General features: G+C 32.4%; 1 protein-coding gene across 5 annotated transcripts in view; it reads left to right on the top strand.

The window, feature by feature from the left end:
• PCLO (piccolo presynaptic cytomatrix protein) overlaps positions 1-12,528 on the top strand; it is a 408,305-nt gene that overhangs the window by 243,499 nt on the left and 152,278 nt on the right. For all 5 annotated transcript variants that reach the window (XM_007982336.3, XM_073009167.1, XM_073009170.1 and 2 more), the window contains exons 7-8: positions 2,749-4,936; positions 10,566-10,702. In XM_007982336.3, coding sequence (XP_007980527.3) covers positions 2,749-4,936; positions 10,566-10,702 — 2,325 coding nt within the window. The remainder of the gene's footprint in view (positions 1-2,748; positions 4,937-10,565; positions 10,703-12,528) is intronic.

The following is a 12,528-nucleotide window of genomic DNA, read 5'->3' on the forward strand; positions in this document are numbered from 1 at the left end:
TTAGAACAGAGATTTATTTCAAACTGTCAGTGCAGCTAAAAGCCTTGGCTTCTTTGGGCTGAACTATGTTTTAAAACCATTTAAAATAGAGATCAATATTTTAAAATATGGATTTCTTACTTCTCTTGAATGAAACAGATCTCATCACAGTGGATCTCTATTTCTTCATGGCAACAATATTCTGGAGCCAGCCTTGACAGATGGAACTTAAATTCTCAGGTCAACACATTCACTCCATTACCTTCTGGCTCCTGTAGGCTTTTGGGTTATAGCCTTTGCAATACTCAAGTAATCCTCCATTTTCATTCCCAGTAGAACTTTCCTGATATGACCTATATTTTTTTCTCTTTTTTAAAAAATTATGCTTTAAGTTCTAGGATACATGTGCAGGATGTGCAGGTTTGTTATTTAGGTATACACATGCCATGTTGGTTTGCTACACCCATCAACACATAAGAGCATATGACAAGTATAGTGATTGGTCGGTATCTGCTCTCTTTTTTCTCGCCTAAGTGCAAGAAGTGCAAGCCTACCTTACAGATGTGTACAATATATAACTATTTGTAATGTACATTTTGAAAAGAAGTGACTTTCAAGTTCAAATATAGCTTCTAAGCTGGGCTTCTTTGGGACTTGAATTTTCAACCATTATTAAGTTCTTTGGACTATGAAAATGTTACCAGTGGTTATATTTAAAATTTCTGGTAGTGACCAAACATTAGAATTAAAAAATTGGTCATGTTTTTCATTTCATATTCTCCTCTTTTTATTGCATCTTTGTTAGGCATCACGGTCTTGAGTAACACAATTAAATACCCTTTTGTCAAACCATTTCATAATCATAATCATGTAGAATAGGTAAACATTTTAAATTTTCAAATTCTTATGCATATACCAGATCTACCACATACATATTAAGAAAAAACAAATAGTATGTAGTTTTTAGCCTCCTGTTGAACAACATTATAATCAGAGGACTGAAGATGTTGTTGTGGAACAACTTTTTTAAAAACATGACATATCTATGTTAATATTTTGGAAAAGTGTCAAGAAAATTATTGTAGGATCTTAATTTTTATTTTATTACCATTTAATTATGACCCATTGATATTCAACATGTTACATGTGTACTTTTTTACAAGTGAAAAAAAATGTAAAGATCTAGAATGTGGGTTAATCAAGAAACCATAGTTTTCTATAGAAATATAGAGACTTTTAAAGGAACTGATATTAATGGGTACCTGTAATGTGAAATAAGTATTTTACATAGTTGTCTCACTTGATCTTTATAACAATTCTGTGACTTCATTGTGAGTATTTTATAAAATGAAAAGAATTGAGGATGAGTAGGAAGAAATAAATGACATGTCAAACAGCTGCCTTGGGAACTTCAATACCCCATATACCTTGGGATTGCTCTATGAGGAAAAACAAACTACTGCACCAAAGTCACTTTACCTTATTTCAAAGATTCATAACCTTTATTCATTTCCATCCAAATATTTTAAATTTTAGAAACACATAAACTTCAATAAACATTTAAGATTTTGTTTCATATTATGATGTCTATTAAGGGAACAAATAGTAGGGTTACATGACGGGAGCAGAAATATGATAACAGAAAACAGGCAAAAACTATCAAGGAAATGAATTTGGAAATAATTAAAAGGCAACAAAAGTACAGAGTCTTGGAAAAATGTGATCTAATTAATAGGGTACAATTTTCAGGTACAACATTTATAGACTCTTACTTTTTCTGTTTTCTGTCCTCAATATTTGGTGACTGGGGAAAAATTGGAGAATTAATGTATTTGGATTACAATAGAAAGAAAAGAAAAGAAATCATCTTTTAAAGAATATGCAACTGGAAAGCAAAAGACCTGAGATCTAGTTGTAAATGTGCCACTAAACACTTAGGTAACTTTGAGTACATCAGTTTATTTTAACTATAAGTGCTCAAAGCAATCTCTCGTGTCTTTTGATATTCTAAAATTGTATGATTCTCAAGACTTCAATCCTTAGAAAGCAAGTTTATGACAAATTAACCAAATAAAATGAAAAATATCTGAAAACTCACCAACTTTATACTTTTATCTTGTTTTTTAAAAGGTTCCAGTGGATTTTTATTGGTCAGTTCTTTTTGCTTCACATAGAAGTTACTAGAGTATTAAAAAGAAACTATACTACAGGATAATAAAGTCAAAGAAAATATAAGATCCAAATAGTCATGAAAATCTTGAAATATTAAATAGAAAATTAGTCCAGACTATCCCTTTTTTAGAAAAAAAAAAAAAGTATTAGATAATTTGAAGATGTAATTTAAAAAATAGGAATGACAACCACTCCAGAGGTCAAAAGTAGGAATGAGAAGATAGGTGTAATATCAATGTCACATGGTAAATGAACATCTTTAACAAATGTAATTTAAATTTCAGATGGTTAACAAAACACTCGGGAAATAGATCAGTAAATAATCTTATGTATATTAATTTAGATGAAAAATGAGTTGTTATAACTGCTAATGTTATAAGAGTTACAATTAACCAATTTATTTAAAAAATTATTTTTCAGTTAATTGTATTTGTGACCAGTACTTGAAATTATATGTATATATTTTATTTTATCATGCTGTGATAGCAAAATCATATGGGAAATCATTTTTATTAAATATAATTCATGGAAGTTGATTTGGTTTTTATTTTATTTTTCTTTATAATAAAGTACTATATTTTGTTTACTTGATTATAGACTAAAGGTTCTCAAACCATGACACCCTCTGGAGCCCAGAAAAAAGTTAAAAGAACTCTGCCAAATCCACCTCCTGAGGAGATTTCCACAGGAACTCAATCCACATTCAGCACAATGGGCACAGTTTCCAGGAGAAGGATCTGCAGAACCAACACAATGGCACGAGCCAAGATTCTCCAGGACATAGACAGAGAGCTTGATCTTGTGGAAAGAGAATCTGCAAAGCTTAGAAAGAAACAAGCAGAGCTTGATGAAGAAGAAAAGGAGATTGATGCCAAGCTACGATACCTGGAAATGGGAATTAACAGGAGGAAAGAGGCATTATTAAAGGAGAGAGAAAAGAGAGAACGAGCCTACCTCCAGGGAGTAGCTGAGGATCGTGATTACATGTCTGATAGTGAAGTAAGTAGCACAAGACCAGCTCGAATAGAAAGTCAGCATGGCATTGAGCGACCAAGAACTGCTCCCCAAACTGAATTCAGCCAGTTTATACCACCACAAACCCAAACAGAATCTCAACTAGTTCCTCCAACAAGTCCTTACACACAATACCAATACTCTTCCCCTGCTCTTCCTACCCAAGCACCCACCTCATACACCCAACAATCTCATTTTCAGCAACAAACTTTGTACCATCAGCAAGTTTCACCTTATCAGACTCAGCCAACATTCCAAGCTGTGGCAACAATGTCCTTCACACCTCAAGCTCAACCTACGCCAACCCCACAGCCTTCTTATCAGTTACCTTCACAGATGATGGTGATACAACAGAAGCCACGGCAAACTACATTATATTTGGAGCCCAAGATAACCTCAAACTACGAAGTGATTCGCAACCAACCACTTATGATAGCACCTGTTTCTACTGATAACACATATGCTGTTTCCCATCTTGGTAGTAAGTACAATAGTTTAGACTTGAGAATAGGTTTGGAGGAAAGAAGTAGCATGGCAAGCAGTCCAATATCAACCATATCCGCAGATTCTTTCTATGCAGATATTGATCACCATACTCCACGAAATTATGTCCTAATTGACGACATTGGAGAGATCACCAAAGGAACAGCAGCGTTAAGCACCGCATTTAGCCTTCATGAAAAGGATCTGTCAAAAACAGACCGTCTCCTTCGAACCACTGAGACACGCCGGTCTCAAGAAGTGACAGATTTCCTAGCACCTTTACAGTCTTCCTCTAGATTGCATAGTTATGTGAAGGCGGAGGAAGACCCAATGGAGGATCCTTATGAGTTAAAGCTTCTGAAACATCAGATTAAACAGGAATTTCGTAGAGGGACAGAGAGCTTAGATCACCTTGCTGGTCTTTCTCATTATTACCATGCTGATACTAGCTATAGACATTTTCCAAAATCTGAGAAGTATAGCATCAGTAGACTCACACTTGAAAAACAAGCAGCAAAACAACTGCCAGCAGCCATACTTTATCAAAAGCAGTCAAAGCATAAGAAATCACTAATTGACCCTAAAATGTCAAAATTTTCACCTATTCAAGAAAGTAGAGACCTTGAACCTGATTATTCAAGCTATATGACTTCTAGCACTTCATCTATTGGTGGCATTTCCTCCAGGGCAAGGCTTCTTCAAGATGACATCACTTTTGGCCTCAGAAAAAATATTACAGACCAACAAAAATTTATGGGATCCTCTCTTGGCACAGGACTGGGCACATTAGGAAATACCATACGCTCCGCTTTGCAGGATGAAGCAGATAAGCCATACAGTAGTGGCAGCAGGTCCAGACCTTCCTCCAGACCTTCCTCTGTCTATGGGCTTGATTTATCAATTAAAAGGGATTCTTCTAGCTCTTCCCTAAGACTGAAAGCTCAAGAGGCTGAAGCTCTAGATGTTTCATTTAGTCACGCATCATCCTCTGCCAGAACTAAGCCGACCAGTTTGCCAATTAGTCAAAGTAGAGGAAGAATACCAATTGTGGCCCAGAATTCTGAAGAAGAAAGCCCACTCAGTCCTGTTGGCCAGCCAATGGGAATGGCCAGGGCTGCAGCTGGACCCCTGCCACCAATATCTGCAGACACCAGGGATCAGTTTGGATCAAGCCACTCATTGCCTGAAGTTCAGCAACACATGAGGGAAGAATCACGGACTCGAGGCTATGACCGTGACATAGCCTTCATCATGGATGACTTCCAACATGCCATGTCAGACAGTGAAGGTAAATTGGGCCTCAAACTACCCTGTTACTCTCAAAACTCAAACTCTTATTTTTCTGCATGTTTAATTTCCCTTCTCCAGAGATGTATCCTACTTTTCTTGGTGTGTCTTTTGCATGTTTACTTCAATTTTATTTCTTGTAAATGGAAATTTTATCTTGTGTATAGATTCTGTAGCATGCTTTTCTTTATTTAGTTTTAGTTTATTCCTTTATTGTTCTGTTTCTTGATTGTTTGCTTGATTTGTTTGGTGTCTGCTTTTCTAAAACCATTATCAAATAATTCTGTCAATAAAATATGGTCATCCTATAAATCCATAGTTGAAAAGTTTTTCATTGTATGTTTCTTTCATTTTTTAAAATACATTTTAAAAGTTATTGATCAGTTTCTTTCAGTTTCTGGAATTATTAAAGTTTAGAGCCATGAAATACTATTCTGATAGACTTTGTAATAGAAAATCATTTATGGCATCTTTATGAGATCAGTGTTCATTAGTTCAGAAGATGTTCTATTTTTGAGAACTTTTGGATGAGTTCTTGATGTTAGTATAATGTAGAATTTTGTTATTTTCCTTAAATAAAAGATTTCTATTTCATCTTTCTCTCTCATTATGAATACTATTATTTACAAATTTGTAATTTTGCATTATATGCTAGGAAGTTTAGTACTAAATAAGACATGAAAATAAATAATTGTATTAGTATGTATGAAGTATTCTTTAAAATTGAAACCTTGTAAACTTCTTTTGTGATTTTAGTTATTTATAGTTCAAACTTTCCTGGTTTGCCCATTTAGCCTTTTCCTTTGGTTTCTTGGGTTTTGTTTTGCTTTTTTTGTATCATCCCATGTTTTTGCCCTAAATTGACTTGCTAGATTTCCATGTTAAACAAGTGCTTTAATACAGTAAATGCTTAACTAAAAACTCATTTTAAGTAGCTCTGTTTTTAAAGATATACAACCATAAACATTTTTGAAAATTATCTAGTCCAAGTCTAAGATTGAAGAAGAGGGAGGAATGATACAAGGAGGCTAGCCTATACCAAGAGGATTCATGACTCTTGACTCTTGGTCCTTTTCTTTTCCCTTTCTTTCATTTACATTTGAATGTAGATGTAAATGGAGTTCTGGAAATAATATATTTTTGATCAAATAAAAGCATTATTATTTCCTTCCTTTAGAGACTCCAAAGAACTAAGCTAACATGAACATCTCCCCTTTCAAACCTAACATCTTTCTTGAGGACTCATGGGAAAACACACATTTTTGTGAAAAGGAATTTTTTCCTACATCTTTGTCTAGATGAATAGGATTTTAGAAATTCAAACCTGCATTTTAATAGATTTTTTATTGAACTAAAGTAATCGCTGTATCTGAAGGAGGACAAACTGCTTTTGTTTGTGAAGTTCAAATAGATTAGTCATTTTCTGATTTGTTTTCATCTCTACAGGCTATTGGATTGACCATTTTTATTGACAATTAGTTAATTGAATAAAATACTCAATTTGTGGGTTCTTTATTTAGATGATTATTTGAATAAATGTACATAGCAGGAATTGTGATATTATGTGGAAACAGTCTTTAATATTTCCTTTTTACAATCCACATTTTATAAACATTTTATACATAAAAAATGACAATTGCAGAAGAGTAAAGAGATTGTTCAATAGTCATGTCTATAAAATAACAAAATAAAACAAAAACCCTAGAGGGTCTATGGCATAACGAAATGCCTTAAGATTGTGTGTACATGATGAGCATATATCTAAAGAGAGTTTGACAAATTGATTTATCATCATATACTGTCCACGTGCTGCCAGATATTTAGATGTTTCTATATATCCCGATATGTGGCATTTTCTTATGTGTACAGCCATATAAAAATAACAGAATATTCTATTTCCCTTTTATATGTTTGAATGATGTATAGGTCATAATCATCAAAGACTGTGTGAAAAACATTGTTTTGATAAAATAGAGGATGAGATACCATGCAGCATATAAAATTATGAAGTGTGTAAAGATGATGCCAAATAAGTAAAGCAATTAAAATTTAAATGAAATTAAACTAAAAAATATTTTTAAATTAAGCAGACAAGGAAATTATTCATAAAGATTATGTTGATATAAATTTGGGCAGGAAAACTATAACAATTTTATATGACATATATGTAATGGTATGTGTGTGAATTGTAGTGATTACTTCTAAATGATGTATGTAGTAAAATGTTATATATTTTCTTTGTTTATATATCACATAAACATACTATTTTTCTTCTAATGAGTAATGGTCTACTTTTCGTTTGAAATCTTGAATTCCTTCAGTATTTAAAAAAAATAGAAACTACTTTTTTTCCCAATCAATAATTCCCAACATTTATTAACTCATGAAGTATTAGGAATTTTTAACAGATTTTTAGCAAATATATGCTATATCTATATTTGAATGTACTAAGATAACTTTGAACAGTATAACATTCTACAGGTTATTTAGTATCCTGTGAACAAAACAAATTTAATTGCTTTCAAACTATTTGTTGTGTGCTTTTCCATATTCAATTAAACTCTGTAAGTTATAGGATATAAGACAGTCATTAGATATATTCTAAAAGATTCGTTGATGTTGAAATATCTTTCTTGAGGAAAAATCTATATAGACATAGTTTATGTTGCTTAATATTTATTAATATTTTTAGCTTGAGGCAAGCTAGAAACAGGCCGGACGTGGTGGCTCATGCCTGTAATCCTAGCACTTTGGGAGGCTGAGGCGGGTGGATCATGAAGTCAAAGGATCGAGCCATCCTGGCCAACATGGTGAAACCCCGTCTCTACTAAAAATACAAACAATTGCTGGGCATGGTGGCGCACACCTGTAGTCCCAGCTACTTGGGAGCCTGAGGCAGGAGAATCGTTTGATCCGAGAAGGTGGAGGTTGCAGTAAGTTGAGATCGCGCCACTGCACTCCAGCCTGGCGACAGAGTGAGACTCCATCTCAAAAAGAAAAAAAAAAATGTAATTCATCTCATGTCCTCCAATATATACAATCTTTTTAAAAGTATATATATTTGACCAATATGAGAAGAACTAAACTATTTATGTAAGTGTAGCCTGTGGACAGTACTAGATCCAGAAATAACTTATTCGTATATTACTTTTAAGAATTCAAGAAAATAATGCCAAGTTTAAAAAAAAGATATTGTTAATCTCCTTCAAATGATCGGAACTAATTCAGAATTTTTTTGTTATAAAATTTACTTTTTCACTTAGATTTTACCATGAAAGATGAGACAGTTATAAACAATTAACATTTATATACAACTGGTTCTAAACAATGAAAACAAAATTCAATACAAAAGCAGATTGATTTCATCTACTTGCTGTTGGTTGATTATAAACTCCTGCACAACGGATGATAGTCATCCTTATTCAGTTACACATAGTGTTATTATAAAAAATAACAGAAAATCAAAATACATAATCAGAATTATTGGCAATAAATTGTAAGAATTTGGGTCAGGTTGAACTTCTACTTTATTTCTATAGACACAGCCAAACAAAACACACATTTTAAAGAATTGTATTTCAAATGCAATTAAGAAAGTTATACATTCAAATGAACTCATGTACTACATTATAAAGGATATTAATTTATTAAAATAAGTATACATTTTTTCTATTTTCATGAGAAATCTATAAAATCCTATAAGAAGACAAAAGTAGTGTCAATGTCATTGAGAATAATCTAATAAATTTTAAGAGATGAATGATTAAATAATGAATTTGTTTTGTATTTACTTGTCAAATGTCTATTACACTAAATTTCTTGGTAAGTTCAGTCACTTGGTTTCAAATTAAGACTATGGAAAACCATAATTATTGAGTAGATTGTGAAAAATATCTGCATCAATGAGGTTCAAAGGACAAATTAACATTTATTTTTAAATGTGTTTATCATAATTAGGATGTTAACTACTTTTTCTAGTTGATGACTAATTCTGTGCTTCATTCATGCCAATATTTATTCGATGTTATGCCTTAGGCAGGGCATTGATTTTAGTATTGAGGGAAGGGGGGAAAAAAAGGACAATATGAGCCTTGCCTTTAGGCAGCTTAGAATAGGTGAGATCAGTCAAGTACGTATGCAATCACAAAACAGATAAGTATTAATGTATTTTCTGAAATCTAAGACCGATGAACCCATGACACATCATTGCTCGTTTTGTATTATGGGAGGAAAATGCTGTGGTTAAGTAGCAGTGTTTACCACAGGATGTATAGAGGTGACTAGTAGTACATATGCTGTGGGTTTGCCAGTCCCAGCAGCAATGAAATGATGGAAATGGCCTAGGGGAAAAGATTTGGAGGAGGTTTTGGAAAAGATGATAGTCAGGAATGCAGATAGAAAAATAAAAGTATATTGTATGACCTTCTAGAAGCTGGAGTTTCAGGAAAGTAGAGGTTGACAACATCATCAACTAATCTAAGCATCATCAACAAAGGATAAGCACTTGAGAAGCGTTGTTCCTTCTACTGTTTAGGAAGCAACAAAGTATTTCCAGAGACTGTTAATTAGAGATTCTTTTACAAAGAATAAAACAATTTATTAAAAGGAAAATTCTGTATATTAGGGAAAATAAGATGTTCAGTCATTATAGAATATCTTGAAAAGACCTATGAAATACTAATGAATGAAATTTATTTTAAAATAATAATTGTGTACCTTAAATATAGTTGCATTTTCAAAAAAGTATGCTGTGAAATTTTGTCATAGTGTAAGTATAAAAAGCATGCAACCAACTCTTCAATCTATCTTCTAAATCAGTGCTTCTCTTCAAAAAATAATCATTTTATTTTTATTTAACAATTATAATAGAAGTATTTTTAATATTAGGCTACTAAGTAATCATGGCGCACATGTTCCTAACAAGAACACCAGAATTCTCTTAGAAACAAATGTTTTTGTTCGTTGTGAATGTCATAGAAATGTCATATTTTCAAAAACTAATGTTAAAGCTAGCAACAACCTATTGGCACTGGATTGATGTAATGGTGGGAAAGTGACAGAAACTTCCATACACAAGGAATCCTTTTTTGTTTTCATTTTTTATTATACTTTACGTTCTGGGATACATGTGCAGAACGTGCAGGTTTGTTACATAGGTATACATGTGCCATTGTGGTTTGCTGCACCCACCAACCCATCTTAAATTTTTTTCTTTTTTACTAGTGGGTTGTGGGTAGAGTATGGGAGACAATGTGTGGATGTGGGAACTGATGGGCTGAGGTTAAGTAGAATGACCCTTTTGAAGAATGATCACTTGTTCATTTATTTATTTTATCACGATCTAAATTTCTTTTTTCTCTTGATTTGAAATTTGGTTTTGTTTTGCTCTGAGATTGTGAACATCTGTGTGCGTCATTTTTTCTAGGCTATTCTATGGTTTAAAATTTTTGACATAATTTGATTTTTGATATAATAACAAAAATAATTTTTCTAGTCCTAATGGGAAATGTGTTTGAAATGCATGTATGGTTAACAAGCCTAGTGCATGCTAGTACTACAGAGCATCTGCTGCCCTCAATCATCTATATTACTTGCCGTTGCAATGTATGATGTTTCCTTGGTGTCCAAAGCCTATCATCTGCGTCGTGAGGAAACAGATTGGTTTGATAAACCCAGGGAGTCTCGTCTGGAAAATGGACATGGTCTGGACCGAAAACTGCCAGAAAGATTGGTCCACTCTAGACCACTCAGCCAGCATCAAGAACAAGTAAGTGCTATATTTAGCAATTTCTTTTAGATTTATCAAAAAAGACTCACTTCTATGTTAGAATGGTCTTAGTTGTCCTAAAAGGAATGAGATATTTGTCCATTCATTTCACAATTTTTTTTTCCAATAACATAAAGGAGTAACACAGCTTGCTTCCTCAACTATGACTGATTGAAATTGGACTGTGATACTTCTACCAATTTAAGTGATTGATTCCTCCAACAGATCATTATTAAGTTTGTATAACATATCCAGCACAGCTCTACAACAAGAATATATGGAGCTCTGAGAGCTTACAGGTGACTGGGTGAAATGAATTTGGGTAATTTTCAATGCTTGTTCAGATGCTAAGAACAAGTGAGAGGATGGCCAAACCAAGTGAGCTGGGATAGAAAGAAGGCTTAACCTGGGGGAGAAAGGAAGCTGATATTTTAGTGGATCTATTACATGGAAATGTTAGCTGTTTTTTTATGTATTTTTGAATTTTATATACAGAATAACTCACATAAAGTAGATATTACTAATCAGTGTATTCTTATAGATGAAGAATTGAAACTTTGAGGTAAATTTCACAATTAAATATGACACCAAAATTCATGATCTTACTCACTTTTGAGCAAATGAGGTGATGTTTGAATTGAATTTTGAAATACACCTACAAGATTGAGTTGAGTGAATTGAAGGAGAACCTTCATGTAAGCCAAATGGCCTTAAATCAATTGCCTTAGCAGATCAGATATTCGCAGGTTGTGTACTCATTATGATTATTAAAATATCCAAAATAAATTGTTGACTTATTTTATTTACATTAACTCCTAAATCATCCTGTTTAGTGATTCATTGATATAGAAAACAACCGTATTTTGAACAACTGAGAAGATCCATATAGACTTACTATAATTTAATTCAGTGTTTGTCATTTTGAGGTATAAAAGAAAACAAGGCTTTGACATTTATAAGTACTGTCTAAAATACATTGTCTATACTCTTAGATTTGATTTCTTTCTAAGCAATTTAAGTTTTCATAGACAAATTTCTACCTATTAAACAGAATTTTTTCTTAGAATTTTGTTCTGTTTTTCTATGTACTATCATATTTTCTAGAATTCTTAGAATTCCTCTCTACTATAAATTTCTGTCTTTAGTTTTTGATATCTTTAATACATATTTTGTTTAGGCTTATGTTTATCTCCATTAAAATGTCAATATAATTCCTTTTTTTTTTAACTTCGTGTAAACATATCAGCCTGTATTGAACTATGCTTTCATTAGCTTGTCTTGCTATTAAAATTGTATTTGTGGTTGTATTTGAAATCTCATCAAATAGATCTGGCTAGAAAGTAAGAAAATTAATAAAATTATTCTGCACATTTAAAATCTTAAATTTACCTCCTTTTATCTACAAATTTGTCAGTTAAAAATAACTTCCTTAAATGTGTTTATTATATGAATCTCTCTAAAATGGAATATTTGTTATATCTTACCCATCTCATTTGCTTCTCTGAAGTTTAGTGTTTCCCACAAACCTAGAACAAGTCAAAGAAAACACAGATACTTTAACAAAATCATAGTAAGATCAACTGCATAAAAAGGGCAGCTTGTTTAGTAATTAACAAACAGGAATATTTATTGTCAACACTACTGTTTCCATGGGCACTGAGAATAGTCTTTTCCACCTAAGTTATCAAACTAATATTCTTTGAGGATATATTTAAAGTAATTTAAAGAATATATATTAAAGTATCCAGTCCAAAAATATGTAAATGAAATATTCATATCTTTAAGGACATTCTTGTTTCAATTTTATGTTGCTAATATACAGATTT

The sequence above is a fragment of the Chlorocebus sabaeus genome, chromosome 21 (assembly GCF_047675955.1).
Source record: "Chlorocebus sabaeus isolate Y175 chromosome 21, mChlSab1.0.hap1, whole genome shotgun sequence".
NCBI lineage: Eukaryota > Metazoa > Chordata > Mammalia > Primates > Cercopithecidae > Chlorocebus > Chlorocebus sabaeus.